At 34.1% G+C, this 17,047-nt stretch overlaps 1 protein-coding gene across 1 annotated transcript; it reads right to left on the bottom strand.

The window, feature by feature from the left end:
- Nucleotides 1-12,308: 12,308 nt before the first annotated feature.
- LOC145128956 (uncharacterized) lies at nucleotides 12,309-13,964 on the bottom strand. Its single transcript, XM_079063722.1, has 6 exons — nucleotides 13,656-13,964; nucleotides 13,351-13,472; nucleotides 13,038-13,173; nucleotides 12,898-12,953; nucleotides 12,596-12,809; nucleotides 12,309-12,454 (listed from the first exon to the last, which is right to left on the bottom strand). The coding sequence occupies exons 1-6, from the start codon at nucleotides 13,714-13,716 to the stop codon at nucleotides 12,348-12,350; spliced, it is 696 nt and encodes a 231-aa protein (XP_078919848.1). The 5' UTR covers nucleotides 13,717-13,964; the 3' UTR covers nucleotides 12,309-12,347.
- Nucleotides 13,965-17,047: the final 3,083 nt, after the last annotated feature.

The following is a 17,047-nucleotide window of genomic DNA, read 5'->3' as shown; positions in this document are numbered from 1 at the left end:
AGAAGCTGCCGAAAATATTTGTAGGATATCAAAGATGGCAAAGTGAAGCCATCTTCAGCAGGTATTTACACTATTTCTTCTAATAACTCATTATCTTCTCGTTCATGGGTACTTGATACAGGATGTGGTTTTCACATATGTTTTGATTTACAGTGGCTAAAAGAAAGTGAGGAGATAGAGCGAGGAAGGATAAACTTGATCATGGGAAACAAGAAGTCTTCACCAGTGACCAAGATCGGAGTTTATCAACTTTTTCTTAGTAATGATGTTAGATTAGATTTATTAAATTGTTGCTATTCGTCTGAGATGACGAGAAACATTATTTCATTTCATGCATTGTTCAGACAAGGTTTTAAATATTCTTTTAATGATTTGAATGGTTCAATTTCTGTTTATAAGAATGGTGTTTTTGTATTTGAAGCTTTGCCTTGTGATGGTGTGTATGAAACAGTGACTTGTGTTGATAGCTTAGGAAATAGTGTATTTAATATTGACTTGTCTAATAGTGTAGAAAAGGCATGCGTGTGGCATTGTCGTCTTGGACACATTAACAAGAAACGCATAGCCCAACTCCAAAAGGATGGAGTGTTGGAATCATTTGACCTAAAATCAGATGATATGTGTGAATCTTGTCTTTTGGGAAAGATGACAAAATCACCATTCACAGGGTCTTGTGAAAGAGGTGAAGGTCTGTTGGATCTCATACACACAGATGTGTGTGGTCCCTTCAGATCAACTACAAGGGATGCTAATCGATTCTATGTGACTTTCACTGATGATTATAGCAGATATGGCTATATCTACTTAATCAAACATAAGTCAGAAACCTTTGAAAAGTTCAAAGAGTTTAAGCATGAGGTCGAAAATCAATTGGGCAGGAAGATAAAGGTACTTAGATCCGATAGAGGCGGGGCGTACTTTGTATCGAGTTCAACGACTATCTGAAAGAATGTGGGATAGTCTCACAATTAACTCCTCCTAGGACACCACAGTTAAATGGTGTAGCTGAGAGGCGTAATCGAACCTTGTTAAACATGGTTCATTCTATGATGAGTCGTGCTTCGTTTCCTATTCACTTCTGGGGGTATGCCTTAGAGACAGCCGCCCACATCCTCAATCTTGTCCCTACAAAGAAGGTTGCCAAAACACCTCACGAAATATGGACGGGGAAAGTTCCCTCGTTAGCACATATTAAAGTCTAGGGTTGTGAAGCTTTCGTAAGACGGGAGACTCACGACAAGCTAGCAGCTAGAAGTGAGAAATGTGTTTTCATTGGTTACCCAAAATAGTCTTTTGGATATTTGTTCTACAGACCTAGTGAAAATGTGGTCTTTGTAGCACGAAGAGGAGTCTTTCTAGAAAGAGAGCTCATATTCAAAGAGGACAGTGGGAGCACCATTGACCTTGAAGAAATTCAAGAGTTAGCCAATGAAGGAACCTTAGATGACACTAGCACTCAACCAGAGGAAACAGTTTATGTTGAACCAGTTGATAACTCATTACCTCTTCGAAGATCCACTAGGGTGAGTGTGCCACCTGAGTTGTATGGTTTTCATATTACTTCAGACGGTGACACATTCATCAGTGATAGGACACTGGTAAATTTAGATGAACCAGTCACTTATAAGGAAGCAATGGCAGGCCCAGAGGCTTCCAAGTGGAAAGAGGCAATGGACAGCGAGATTAAGTCCATGTATGACAACCAAGTTTGGAATTTGGTTGATAGTGCACCAGGTCGTAAGACAGTTGGGTGCAAATGGATCTTCAAGAAGAAGACATACGTGGATGGAAATGTGCACACATTCAAGGCTCGACTGGTTGCAAAAGGTTTCACTCAAACCCCAGGGGTTGACTATGATGAGACCTTTTCGCCAGTAGCTAAGAATAAATCTATTAGGATATTGCTCGCCATAGCTGCCTTTCATGACTATGAAATCTGGCAGATGGATGTCAAGACTGCTTTCCTTAACGGGAAGTTGGCTGAGGATGTTTACATGAATCAGCCAGAGGGTTTTGTTGATGCAAAGTTTCCCAATAGAGTGTGCAAGCTTGAGAAATCCATTTATGGATTGAAACAAGCATCTCGCAGCTGGAATCTTTGCTTCCATGAGAAAGTCAAAGAGTTTGGTTTCTCTAGAAGTGAAGATGAGTTTTGTGTGTATATCAAGGTTAGTGGGAGTATAGTAACTTTTCTGGTGTTATATGTCGATGACATATTACTCATTGGTAACGACGTTCCAACCTTGAAAGATGTTAAGTCTTGGCTTGGAAAGTGTTTTGCCATGAAAGACCTTGGAGAAGCTGCCTATATTCTTGGGATTAGAATATTAAGAGATAGAAAGAAGAGACTAATTGGACTTAGTCAGAGCACATACTTGGATAAGGTACTAAAGAGGTTTAGTATGGAAAATTCCAATAAGGGAGAGCTACCTATCCAAAGCAATACCAAATTGAGTAAGACTCAATGCCCGAGTACAGATGAGGAAATAGCAGACATGAGTCGTGTACCTTATGCTTCTGCTGTCAGATCGATCATGTACGTTATGACATGTACTCGCCCTGATGTGGCATTTGCTTTGAGCATGGTCAGTCGCTAACAGGGAAACCCGGGTAGAGCTCATTGGATAGCGGTTAAGAATATACTCAAGTATTTGCGAAGGACAAAGGACTGAGTCCTTGTGCTTGGTGGCAATGATACTTTGAGAGTAGATGGTTACAGTGATGCCAGTTTTCAAACGGATAGAGATAACTTCCGTTCTCAATCTGGCTGGGTATTTTTACTGAATGGAGGAGCGGTTACTTGGAAAAGTTCCAAGCAAGATACAGTGGCTGATTCTACTTGTGAATCAGAGTACACAGCAGCAAGTGAAGCGTCGAAAGAAGCAGCTTGGTTAAGGAACTTCATCGGAGATCTCAGAGTTGTTCCAACCATCCAGGAGCCTATGGAACTGTTCTGCAATAATGAGGGAGCGGTTCCCTTAACAAAGGAACCGAGAGATCATGGTAAAACTAGACATATCGACATAAAGTACCATTTTATCAGACATAGAGTAGAAGAAGGCCATCTTGTAGTAAAGAGGGTGTCATCTGAAGATAACCCAGCAGACCCCCTCACAAAGGGTCTGAGTAGGGCTAAGCATATTCAGCATGCTCGGAGCATAGGACTGAAAGATGATATTAGCTTTAGTAGTTAGATTAGTTCTGAAACTTGTAACAAAGTAAATGTAATTGACTTTTGGTGATTAAATAATAAAGTATTATTTATGAGTTTGTTTGCTACCTTTTGTCAATTGTTTATTGTGTTTCATTTTTGCATGTTTTACTTCCCGAATAATAAGATTATTCAAACTCCATAGTCGCTCGTACTTTTGGAAGTAAGTAGTGAATTAAGACTGTCATGAATTGGATTGCAGATTGTCCGAGGATAGACATGGCAATAGAATTGCTGCAATGTTCATGAGTACTCAGAAATTGAGATTTGAGTATTGGATAAACCCTCGCTCAGAGTATCACTTCATGGAATTCATCACGAGTAATACTGAGACGATAATATCTTATAATCTTGAAACGAAGATATATGAGTTGTAATTTATAAAGTCGGTTATACATTGGTGATACGAAAACGCATCAGTAACTTGGTGTTATAAAACGTATTGTCATGTATAATTTGATGAGTAAAAGATACAAGCATATGAGTCAACGTTTATTCGTTCCTTTTGCCATAACCGGAAAAGCGATATCTGTGGGCCCCTCGATGATTTGGTGTTGACTTATGTGATGGGCCCAGCCAGGACTAAATTGATGTGTTCAATTAGAAGTCCTACATCATCACAAATCAGAAATCGGGAAACATAGATTCTGTACAAAGAGATTGATTACATTCCATGTCTTATGTCTGGGGATATCTTGCAGAACGAAGGATTATATGATCACTTATCTAAGGACACGTAACTGACTGGGTCAGAGTTCAGCAGCAGCTTTTGGAAGCTACAATTTGTTGGTCAAATTTAGAAGTCATACTAGCAATTATAGTTACAAACTTATCCAAGTGGGAGACTGTTGGATTAGGTGTCTAAGCCCATAACTATAATTGGTATGTACTTGAATTGATAGCAGCACAGTCCTTTTGGGTTGCCCTCAACCTAGCAACTAGACAAGGAAATTATGAAAGGAGAGATATTAATTTATAAGATTAATAAATTAATATAAATGATTTATTAATATGTTAAAAGATTAATATATTAATTAGAAATCATTATGTTTAATTAATAGTTAGCCAGAAATTAATCAGAATTAATTTTGGGGTTAAAAGTATTAATTATAAAGTGCAGGGACTAGTTTGCAATTATCTAATAGTTGAGTGGAAGGCTCCAGAACCTCCTTGGAAGGAGGTGGACGAAATCTATAGGGGAAACCCTAAAGATTTCGTCCAAGGGGCTTTGGATAAGGCCTTTGGGTTAGCTTAGGCCCTAAGCAAAGGAGTATTAGGGTTTTCCCTAAACCCTAGATCCCTCAGCTATATAAGGAGCCTCCCAGCTCCTAAAATCGGCCACTCCTACCTTGGAAGAAACTCTAGGCTGATTTTTGCATACCCTACCCTCTCTCCTTCAAGTTTCCTTCTTGCTAGTTCTTGGGTGTGATTCCATTAGAGGCATTACATTTGTGGTGCTAGGCTTCCAAGAAGATCAAGTTCAAGAGGATTAACAATTGTTTGCTATAACAATTGAAAGGTATGTAATTCTAAAACCCTAGTTTGTTAATTTCGAAATTAGCCTCTCTCCTCTAGGGTTCTTGTTTGCAATTCAAAGTTATATGTTCAATAGTTAAAACATAGATCCAAAGTAGGTTGCATGTGAACTTAGGAATTGTTTTTCTAGTTTATTTGTTTTACCTAAAACCCATCAATGACTTCAAAGATGATCAAAAATGGCCAACCGGCGGTTTGTAGCCAGCTTGATGTCGGAAAATAAACTTTCGAGTGAAATTTCTTTTGATTCCATTAACAATTGGACCCAAATGGTTTTCTTACATGTTCAAAATAATCTCTTCATAGGGAAAATCTCACCAGAGATTGGTCTCTTGTCAAATCTGAGTGTTCTCTTTCTGTATCATAAGAACTTCACAGGCCCTATTCATATAGAGATTGGGAACTTAGAGAATCTTAGGAGTTTGGATCTTTCAAACAATCAGATATCAGGTTCAATACCTTACATGATTGGAAACTTGGTTAACCTTGAAGATATGAATCTCAATGGGACAATTCCACTTGAGTAGGTATGGACATTCTCGACACGAACTGCGACACGACACGAAATAAACAGGTTTGGGTTGAGTTTTTCAACCCGCCAACCCGTTTATTAAACATGTTATATATGGGTTTCTCAAAAAATATATGGGCTGACCCGCCAACCCATTTAAAATTTTAATAAAAAAATGTTATGTATTTTTTAAATTTATTAAGACTTAAGTATTATACAGTTTATACACTACAATAGGATGTCATTGACCATTTGACCTGTGCAACACGTTTGTCATTTGGCGTTTGTATTAGTGTTTTAGTTTGAACATGTTTCTATGAATGTTTTTAATTTTCATTTGGATATTTAAGACTTAAGTGTCTAAAATTCAGATATGTTTGCATCAATATTTTATTCATGTTTAATTATCATGGAATCTGACCCACGAACCCGCCAACCCGTGAACCTGTATAAAAGTGGGTTGACGAGTCATATATGGATTTATGCTCCAAACCCGCCAACCTGTAACTTGTATAGTTAAATGGGCCGTGTTCGAGTTGGTGTATTTTGACCCGCCAACCCAAACACGACACGCTTTCCAGGCCTACACTGGAGATTGGAAACTTGACTTCTTGGGTCAAACTTGACCTGAACACCAACCGGCTGAGTGGAGCGTTGCTAACACTCTCTCTAAACTTTCTAATTTGGTGGTTCTTTCGCATTTTAGAAATGGTCCTAAGGGGGAGAGAACTGTAACGCCCGTGTTTCTAGCTAAGCATTAGTATAATGATGTAGTAGTCAGGGTCAACCATTGTAACTCATTTTGAAGAAATAAAGAGGAATTATGTGAATATTATGTGAATTATGTGCTTATATACTTGTTTATAACGATATAATAAATTAAGAATAAAAATAAACATCAAAAATAAAATAATAGATAAACCCGATATCTATGAAGAAATTTTTAGTGGTCGTGACAAGGATCCCGAAAATATAAAGAACGCCGAAATCCGAGTTATAACGAAGAAGTTATGACCCGTCGAAGTTTTACAGCTAAACCGACACGACACCGCGTAACGTAAAAAGTTAATTTTTGATAAAATACTTTTTATCCTTAGAGATCTAAATGAAAGTTGTAGTATACGTTAAACCGAGAGCGTGCATAAAAAGAACGCCAAAATCTGACTTCGTATGAGGAAGTTATAATTTTTTCTAAGATTTGGCATAGCAGTGCACAACCCGAAATTCGAATTTTAGATCAATCAATTTTTGAACCTAAATGAGAATTGAAAATGTGATTAATAGGAGCTCAACGATAAAAAGACAGACGGAAACGGAGTCGGTATGTAGAAGTTATGAATTTTACACAAACATTTAACAGTGTAATCTTCTCATACTGTTAAATTTTAAATCGGTTGAGAATTAGCCGACGAAGTCAAAAGGAGAGTTATAGATCTTGTCCATACCTACGCGTGGATATAAAGAACGTCAAAAACGGAGCTCGTACGTGAAAGTTACGGAGTTTAGAAGCCGGCAGGGTGCTGCTGCGAAGGGGGTGACGTGGCTGAATCTGGGCCATTGCTTTCTCCCCAAGTCTTGCTACCAGATGGTGACATGTGGCACCAAGTTGAGCCATATTTCAGCCTATAAATAAAACCCCTTCTATCCTCATTTCTTCACACCTCCACCCTCCTCTCTCTCTCTCTCTCTAACTTATCTCTAGAATCCCAAAACCTCTCTAAATCCCTAGTAACCTCAAGGTGCTAGAGGAAAGCCCCGGAGCGCCCGAAGGCTCTGAGAAAAAGAGTTTTTCGGCTCAGAATCTCTGCTCCAGCGGAGCCCGGTTTTTTAGCAAAACCCGCTGTAAGTGAGATACGCCTCCCCTACTTTAAATATAACTTATATTTAAATATAATATCGTTATTATGAACCTATAAATAAGATTTATCAGTGATTCAAAGTCGTTATACTGATTGATATACTTACGGGGATGATGTCTAGGTTGTGATTTAGTGAGGTGTTTAAAGTGGGATTTCCAAACAGTACACTTCGTATACCAAACGGACCCTACCTCCGATATGATCCTACCTGGTTGTTCCTTACTTGATAGATCGTGAAGTAGACTCCGAGTTAATGACAAATCTAAACTAATAATTAGCCGCAATAAATATTAGACTAAAATCTAGTGGTAATAATACTAGGTTTCGTCGAAGGAAATCATATTGTTAAGAAGCGAAGCGCTGCTCAAATTTCGAGTCGTCACTTTAACAAGTGAGTGCATAGTTACTTTCATCTTACACATAGATATGAAATATTTTATATAAATTACGTGTTATGTGTGCATATTATCTGTTTACCTGATATCTATGCTGGATGAACGATTTTATACATGTTTTAAATGATTTAAACTGTATATGTATTTTATATCTACAAATATGTTGGGTAAAACATGGGTAAATGTAATAGATTGTGTGCGATGAAATAAAATGATGAGAGGCCTCGATGTTGACGATGATCCAATCATCTAGCGGAGTATAGATGACGACCACAGACTATTCTAGACAGTCAAGTGGAAAGCTAGCAGGCTCGCAACATGTAGGTGTTTGTGAACGATGTGTTCACCGGTGTACTCCATCCCCCCTCATGGTTGCCTTATGGACGTTTATTGTTGAGGAACCCCCTTAGCAGTAGTGTCCATCCCGATGAAAATCCTTAGGATAGGTCCCTTATGATAAGTGTTTTAGGGACGTAAAGTGAGGATAACGGGAACGGGTAATCGGCTTGATTGTTGTGATTAAGCTAATAAACTATTTATTGTGGGTTGAAAACCCTATGTGCTCACTTGGTTCCCAAGCCTGACCCACTCAGTTTCTTGTATTACATGTAGTGGCACAAGAGCATAGTTGGATAACTTGATGAGGGATTACAGATTATAGGCCAGTAGATATAAATAAATGTTGTAAGGCCTATGTTGTTCTGTTTATGTTTTTGATCTGTATCGAACATGACATCCCGAGGTTTTAATATAATGAAATACATTTCTTCGGAAATGCTTTGATAAATCTTTATTATATTTATCTTTTGGGAACAAATTCCACAATACTTTTCTTTAAAATGTTACTCTGATTTTCAAAACAAAGCATAAACAAATCGGTCTTTTCTGGCCGTGAAAATGGGGATGTCACATTTAGGCAAGAACAATCTTGTTTTGACAAATGTGAGCTTTTCAAACAATAGTTTCACCGGAGAACTAGTTGTTGAATTGTGCAGTAGCTTTCTGTTTGACCAGTTCATTGTGGATGGCAACAGTTTCATGGGGTTATTATTAGGTTGCTTGAGGAAGTGCACTGGATTGCGTCGTATCAGGCTGGATGGTAATCGTTTCTCTGGTGACATTTTCACAAGCACTTCGTGTGCACCCAAATCTCACATACATCAATCTACGTGACAATCAAGTGATATCAACACATTTACAAACACCATTAACTGTCAAACCCATCGTAATCCCAAAAACATAATCCGACAAAAAAACAAGTCCATTGATAGACATATAGAATCAAGCGAACAAATCCATTCGAGGGGATCAGGTGATATAGCGAAGATTTCTAATCACAATCTTGAATCAATGAGATGGAGAAATTGATGTATTGAATAGATAAATCATGATTCACAGCAAAAAAAAGTCACCGATGAAGGAGAAATTGTTTCCCAGAGAAGGTCAAATGGTGATTTGGCAGTCAAGGGGAAAGTGTCCTAAAATCTATATACGTGGCATCTGACTTGGTATGGAAACCGGTTAAAACAAGTCATATGTCCTTAATAAATATGTTAAAATAGACTTTATGCCCTTAGAATGCAAAAAGAAAACATAAGTGACTATTTAAAACAAAATTCGATAGTTGGTTAGGCTACAATGACATTTACCCTTCTATAAAACCCCTTATTTAATGTTGTTATTAAACACACGCTCATAGTTTTACATATATTTAATATATCAAATGCCACAAACACAAAAAAAACATTATGAATTTTATATTTCATAAATAACTTATCATTAAATATTTATTAGAATTAATTAACAAAAATAAAAATATTTAAAATTTAAATATAATTAAAGGGGTAAATGACATATGATTGCATGTAAGTGGTAATTGATGACACGACACGATAAAAATACAAAGACAGAAACGAAAATGAGACGAAACTGAAATTTGAATTCGTGTTTATGTCAAGTGTAAACAAATACGATGTTGTGTCATGTTTGTGTTCAAAATTCGACAAAAAATTGACACAATTTAACATTTGCATGTCGTGTTATGTATGATTAATTATTAATTAAATAAACTAATTGTTATTTTTGTCGTATTTGTCATTTTTTAATTAGTTCGTTTCAGTGTTATTTAAAAATAATCCGACATCATGTTGGGTACGATTCGTGTTACTTGAAACCTTGTGTTGTGTCAGGGTCCTATCACACAAAAAAAACACGACATGATTGCAGATTGAGAATGACTAGATATAAAACTTAAAAATAAACTGATGAGTAAAAAAATTCAAAAAAATTTATCCACAATCACACCAATAGTATTGGCAGTTAATGATATGATAAGTGATCGATTAAATATCGTTTCAATAAATATATTATTTTTCTGATTTTCTAATTATTTAATGACCAATAATCAAATTTTAACAATCAATTTGATATCCTTTGCAACAAAACGGATTATCAGAAGATAACATCCTTTTTCCACAAATATAACATTTTTGTTTGATTTGTCTATGAATTGCTTTAAACAAATCATAATTTGTTACAACATTCAAAATATTTCAAATAACTTATTATATAATTATTACATATTTCGAATACCAACATACTTTTATTACTAGGGAAAACTGCAATAAAGTCTTTACATATTGACCTCATAATCGATTTAGTCTCTATATATTTTTTTATTCAATTAAGTCCCAAATACCGGTAATCGTATTCAATTTTACCCTTTGACCCGGTCAACAGGTCATCCAACTTTCAAAAATTACATTTTTGGCCCAGATTTCAAAATTTATTACATATTTAGTCCAAAATTTACACTTTTGGCCCTGATTTTAAATTTTGTTACAAATTTGGTCCAAACTTTACCCTTTTTGCCCAAATTTTAGATTTTTATTATGAATTCATCCTAACTTTAGTTTTTTACAACTTTTTTTCTTAAAAAATTGTTTATAATATGTTTTTTTCTTTATAAAATCATATTTATACAAAAAAAAACGTATTTTCACATAAAAATATTATATTTTCTATATAAAAACTTTTTTAAAAAGTTTTTTTTATATGAAATATATATTTATAAAAATATGTATTTATTTAGTATATGAATATATACAAATCCGTTTTTATGAAAAAAATGTATGCAAAAACGTATTTCACAAAAAACTGTATACAAACACCTATCACCTTTATATATATATATATATATATATATATATATATATATATATATATATATATATATATATATATATATATATATATATATATATATATATATATATATATGCACACAAATAGGTGTGTATCTATATTTTTTTTTTATAAAATCGTGTTTGTTTATATTTTTTTTATAAAAACATGTTTGAATAATTTTTTATATAATACGTGTTTGTATACATTTTATAAAATTGTGTTTGTATATATTTTATAAAAACGTGTTTGAATAATTTTTTATATAATACGTGTTTATATATATTTTATAAAATCGTGTTTGTATACATTTTATGAAATGTATACAAACACGTATTATATAAAAAACTATTCAAAGACGTTTTTTATAAAAAAAATGTAAACAAACACGATTTTATAAAAAAAAAAATATAGATAAAATAGGTGTTTGTATACATTTTTTTTGTGAAATATGTTTTTGTATACATTTTTTTTATAAAAACGGATTTGCATATATTTATATACTTAATAAATACCTATTTTTATAACTAGATATTTGATATACAAAAAACTTTTTTAAAAAAGTTTTTATATAGAAAATATAAGATTTTTATGTGAAAATACATTTTTTTTTTGTATAAATAAGATTTTATAAAGAAAAAACATTTTAGAAACAATTCTTTGAGAAAAAAAGTTGTAAAAAAAACTAAACTTAGGATGAATTCATAATAAAATTCTAAAATTTAGGCAAAAAGGGTAAAGTTTGGACCAAATTTGTAACAAAATTTAAAATCTGGCCAAAAAGTGTTAATTTTGGACCAAATTTGTAATAAATTTTGAAATCTGGGCCAAAAATGTAATTTTTGAAAGTTGGATGACCTGTTGACCGGGTCAAAGGGTTAAATTGAATACGATTACCGGTATTTGGGACTTAATTGAATAAAAAAAATATATAGGGACTAAATCGATTATGAGGCCAATATGTAGGGACTTTATTGCAGTTTTCCCTTATTACTACTAATAATTTAATTTTGATTATTTAATATCATATCCATTACTACTAATAATTTAATTTTGATTATTTAATATCATATCCAGTATAACTATTCCATACAAGATTCAATACAAAGTTATTCAACAGAAAACAAAAACCATTGTTAAATGAAAAGTGATCTATACATAACAGCTTTTTGCCATACACAATAATTTCTGCTTCAGAGGATCGTACAAAAAGAAAAACATAACTTCAAGATCCATCTCCTAAAGAGTTTACATTTAACAATCAATTTATAAAAGACACGGTAAATATAAATAGAAAAATAAAAGCTTACAAATACTTGTGTTAAACAAGTCAAAAGATTTAAAGAAGAAACAATAAAAAGGAAGTAATTGCATGGTTTGCTAAACAAAATTCAGTTATTGAACAGCCAGCTACCAACAATTAGGTGAGTGTTTAAAGAAAACTACCCGATTTGAACCACTAACTAATTTAATCCAAAAAAAAGTTAAATCATAAATGCAAGATGTTAATGGGTTTCTGTTCATGTTCATGATATTTGCTGATCCATATTATATAATAATATGCTAATACTTTTAAGAAACAATTACCCGTAAAAAAATGGCATAATAATGGCTGAAACAGAAAACTTGCATTTTTTTATTTATTTATTGTATTAACTTTTGACTACATTTTGGGGTTGAGCAAAAAAATCCTTTGCATTTCTTGCTACCTCTGCCTCCAGAATAGACTCTAGCATAATGTCGGATCCCTTCGCATCAGCTGCCATTTACAACATAAACAAGAGTTATTCAAATACAAAGTTATTTATTGTATTACAGCATTGTAATTAAAAAAAATCTACCAAATGATAGCAATATCAATAAAAAAAAAAATGAAAGTATGTTGCTATTTGTTAGTCACCTGTGCGATTAGGCAACAATCCTGTGTCTTGAGCTGATACAGGAAGAACAGTGAGGCCAGATTCATCAGTAAGCTCACTCATAACTTCATTATTTGTATTTGTAGGTTCAGAACGCAAAGCTGCTGACTCAGCTAATCTTGCATAAGCAGTAGCTTGGCTGTGCATGTCTGATGATGGTGAGGCTGGTGAGGCAGTTGCATTATAATTATACACCTGGGGTGCAAAATAACAAATAAATGATAAATCTGCTGACTTTCATTACAGAGTTCTGTGAATGAAATTTGAGTTTTAGGGTTTGAACCTTAGGGGTAGCAGTTGGTAATGCATCATCAATGGGTTTTACAGGATCAGTATTCCCTAAATTTTGAAATATAAGTATATCTTATTATGATTAACATGGATATTTACAGAAAAAAAAGGAGCTTAGATGATGATACATACCATTTGGTTCTGGAATCTGGGCAACATTGTCCACTAGCCTCTTGGTTAATGGGCCAGGATTCACAAAGGAAATTGTTCGGATTTCATGACGTATGGCTTCAAGTTGAGCAATAGTATCTTGAAGTTCCTTGTGCACCTGAAATTGAAAGAGACTATCAGAAACAAATCGTAATCGATCTTCAATAACAGATTTACAATTTGATATGAAAACTTTTCCTAATGTATCACTAACGTTTCGAATTTGAGGTGTTTGTTAACAACTACTCCGTGGATTCGTTTTTAGGACTGCGGGATTTTAGGGTTATAGAGAGACCTGTTTAGCCTGAGACTGCTGCATGACATTGTCGAACTGTCCACGGGCCATTTGAACGTATCCGATTGACCGGCCAGCTAATCGCCCGGCGACTCGTGCTATGCGTGGGAGATCTTTGGGGCCTAGTGTCAAATGAGGATCAATCATTTTGACCAGCAATTTCAAAAATCAAAGTAACACAAATACTCGTAATCACGATATGAAAATCGAACATAACGAGATCAATTAGCTTGAAAATGTGTATTCTCACAACATGAGCTTAAATGTAACGTTAATTGGAGCGATGACAGAAAGATTTCGCGTACCGATGAGAGCTGCCGTCGCTCCGATGATAAGGAAAAGCTCCCCGTACGAAAGACCTAGCATCGTTTATTGGTACGCTATGATCCTCTTGGAGAAGAAGAATAAAGGCTCCAGCACAGAAATCTTTCCAAATTAAGTATACAGTTTAGACTTTAGAGAATACGATGAAGCCGCTTGAGTTCTTAAACGGGATGTAATCCGGCAATGCGCCGCCGGGACATTAGTATACGCCCACCGCTACCGGTGTAGGAAGGAGGAACCCGTATAATAAAGGTAAAGTATGTTTGACCCCTTATAAGTTAGAGAGGATATTTATTTACCTTATAGCTCGTTAGCTTATAGCTATTAGCTGTGTGAGAAAAAGCACTTTTTATAAAAATGTTTGGATTAAAAATAAGCCAAGCTATAAGTAAAGGGGATGCTTTTTAAAATTAGCTTATTTAGAGGGTATTTGGATAAATAAATTAGATTACAACTTTTTAGCTTATTTATAGTGGGAATAAACAATAAACAATGAGGGAGATGCTTATTAAAATCAGCTTATTTAGCTTATCCCTACCATAATAAACTGATTTTTAAGGATTCTTATCCAAACACTTAAAGTTAACTTATTGTGGTGGGAATAAACAATAAGCAATAAACACCCTCTTTTTTTCCCTATCCAAACACCCCTTTAGCTTATCTCCATCATAATAAGCTGATTTTTCTCTCTACTAAGTTTGAGAGAAAAAGTATAGAAAGATGTAAGAACTTGGTTTTGGTTTGAAGAAATAAGGGTGAAAGTACGGTTGTATAGGTAAAAACAATATATATATATATATATATATATATATATATATATATATATATATATATATATATATATATATATATATATATATTGCACGTTTGACCGTTCAACGGTCACATTCCTTCCCCTCCAATCAAAATGTACGATAGTATAAGGGAGACTGATAGTTTCATTTTATTTACTTATTTTCGTAGTTTATTTTAGCATAAATCATCTCTGATTAGTTAGTCTTTATGCATATTTTCTCTTTTTGTTATTTTTCCTCTATTTCAGGTATTTTCTAGTTTCGTGAGCGTAATTGCAGATTTTAAGAAGATTAGCGGAGCGGAATCTTTGGAAGGCAAATGGACTTGACGGACAATGAAAAGTCATGGGTTAAAAGACTTATGGAGATGATACAATCATTGGGGTTGTTGGTGAAATGAAGAATTGAAGCAATTTGGGCTTGAGCTTAAAAGGAGATGGAAGAAATATTTGAGTTTGTGGAATTGATTGATCGATCGAGTATACGAGCTTTGGATGATTTGGAGAAGACAAATTGGGCTTAAACTGAAGAAAACTTGAAGATTTGTGGGATACAGTCTAATGGAGAAGAAGTGGACCAGTGGGCTAAGGCAGTGCAGACCCCATAAATAAAAGTGGCCCATTCTCAACCAGTTCATGCGGCCCGCACATGAATCAAGCCAAAAGTCACGCGGCCCGCGTGACTTCCTGCAAGGGCAATTTCGGGATTTTATCTTGAGTGTTATTTGAGGAAGGTTGGTGTGCATCTTTCACACACTTTTTCACATCCGAAAATTGGTCATTTCTATGGAGTTTTGGGAGCTTTTGGAGCACTTAAAGAACATTAAAAACATCATATTTTGCTCTTGATTCTTGCTACATGTTGGGCACTTTTAACTTTTTTTTGTTATCTTAAGTTTAGCCATGTTAGGCTAAACTAAAATTGGTTGACTTTGGTGAAATCATTTGAATATTTGGTTGAATGTTAAAGAACTCCATGAACTTGTTCTTGAATCTTTATGAGAATTTTTTTTGTTTTAACATCTTCTTGCTACTTGTATGTTTTTATTAATGAGTTTAAATGTATTTGTAGTGATTAATTGGCTAATTTCTTGATTAAGTAATGGATCTTCAAATTAGCAAGCAACAAGTGATTCTTGTGTTAGTTTTCACTTCACACAATCACAAAAACATTTTCTACAACATGGTAGTGAAAGCATTTGACTCCTCTTAGATTTGGTGACTTTTTGGTTCTTAATGCTAGTTAATTTTCACTAATTACCTGCTTAATGAAAATTGTGACTTCAACTAAGGAAATATGTTGTGAGCTTCTCTAGCTATTTTAATAACTAAGAAAAGTCTAGGTAATCTAAAGCTTCTTGGATTACTATAACCAAATTACACATTTAAGACAAGTATTGCACTTTGGATTCTAATGATATGTTCACCAAATATTCAAGTGAGGAAACTTTAAGTCAACCATCTTTCTCTCATTGATTTTACATCAATCTCTTGCTTTTGTTAAGTTTTCTCTTTAAATCTTAGTTTAATTCTAGTTTTCTTTTAAATAGTTCATAAGATCAAAAACCCTCATTTTTATTTTATTTTAGTTACAAGTGTTTGTACAACAAGATTTTTATAGAAGTAACAAATTGAACCAATTTCCGTAGATACGATCCATTTACCACTATACACTATTTTAGTGTACAAGATTTAGGGTTATTTATTTTGTTGGCCTCGACAACCACCAGAGAGGTGCGGTAAAACCGCACCCAAAACAACAATACGGGGCGGTGTTCCCCTGCCTATGTGGCAAAAGGTGCGGCCAAACCGCATCCACTCCCTACAGTCTTAGTCGCTGGAAGTGCCTGGAAGTGCATTTTATTTTGATCATTGTTTAAGCTCTATTTGTTATTGAACTTACTTATGTTTCTTCATTTTAGTCATTATAACCAATGTATAACATCGAACGACATTGTCAATGTTATAATTAGTCATTGAATTTTTTTTGGATATTTTATTTTTTTCATTATACTTTGTTTAAACTATTATTGGTCACTAAACTTGTATATTTTATTTTCATTTTAGTCACTCTAATTTTTTATTATCATTTATAGAAAAAAGATATTGTTTTTTTTCATTTCTCCACAACTAAACTTGTTACATAAATTACTTTAGAGTAAGTTATACGAATAATCCTTGTAATTTAGGATAGCCTACACATTTAGTCTTTAACTTTTTTTTTTAACTCGAACGGTTCTAATGACTTTAAAAAGATTGTTTTCCCTTATCCACCCATCTCTCTTGTCGCTGGTAGAAACACACCCAATTATCATCGATAATTAGTTTCACTATGGGTGACCTCTGTGGGAAGTGTTTGTATCGGGTGGCCTAAAGAGGACAATATATTGGTACTTGTGAATCAATTGAAAACACTAGCAAGTCTACGTCTTCTTCCATGAGCACGAATTATGGGTCTCGATCCTCTTTCAATGCACAAGAGCTAGGTTTTATATGAAGCAATTGAAAATACGAAAAAGTTTGACCAAAGAGAATATAAGTAAGAGGTTTGATAGATGCCTTAATTCTATGGAGGATGCC

Source organism: Lactuca virosa, chromosome 8 (assembly GCF_052849685.1).
Source record: "Lactuca virosa cultivar CGN04683 chromosome 8, Lactuca_virosa_CGN04683_v6, whole genome shotgun sequence".
Taxonomy (NCBI): domain Eukaryota; kingdom Viridiplantae; phylum Streptophyta; class Magnoliopsida; order Asterales; family Asteraceae; genus Lactuca; species Lactuca virosa.
Note: the sequence above shows the minus strand (reverse complement) of the source record. Positions and strands in the feature narration are given on the sequence as shown.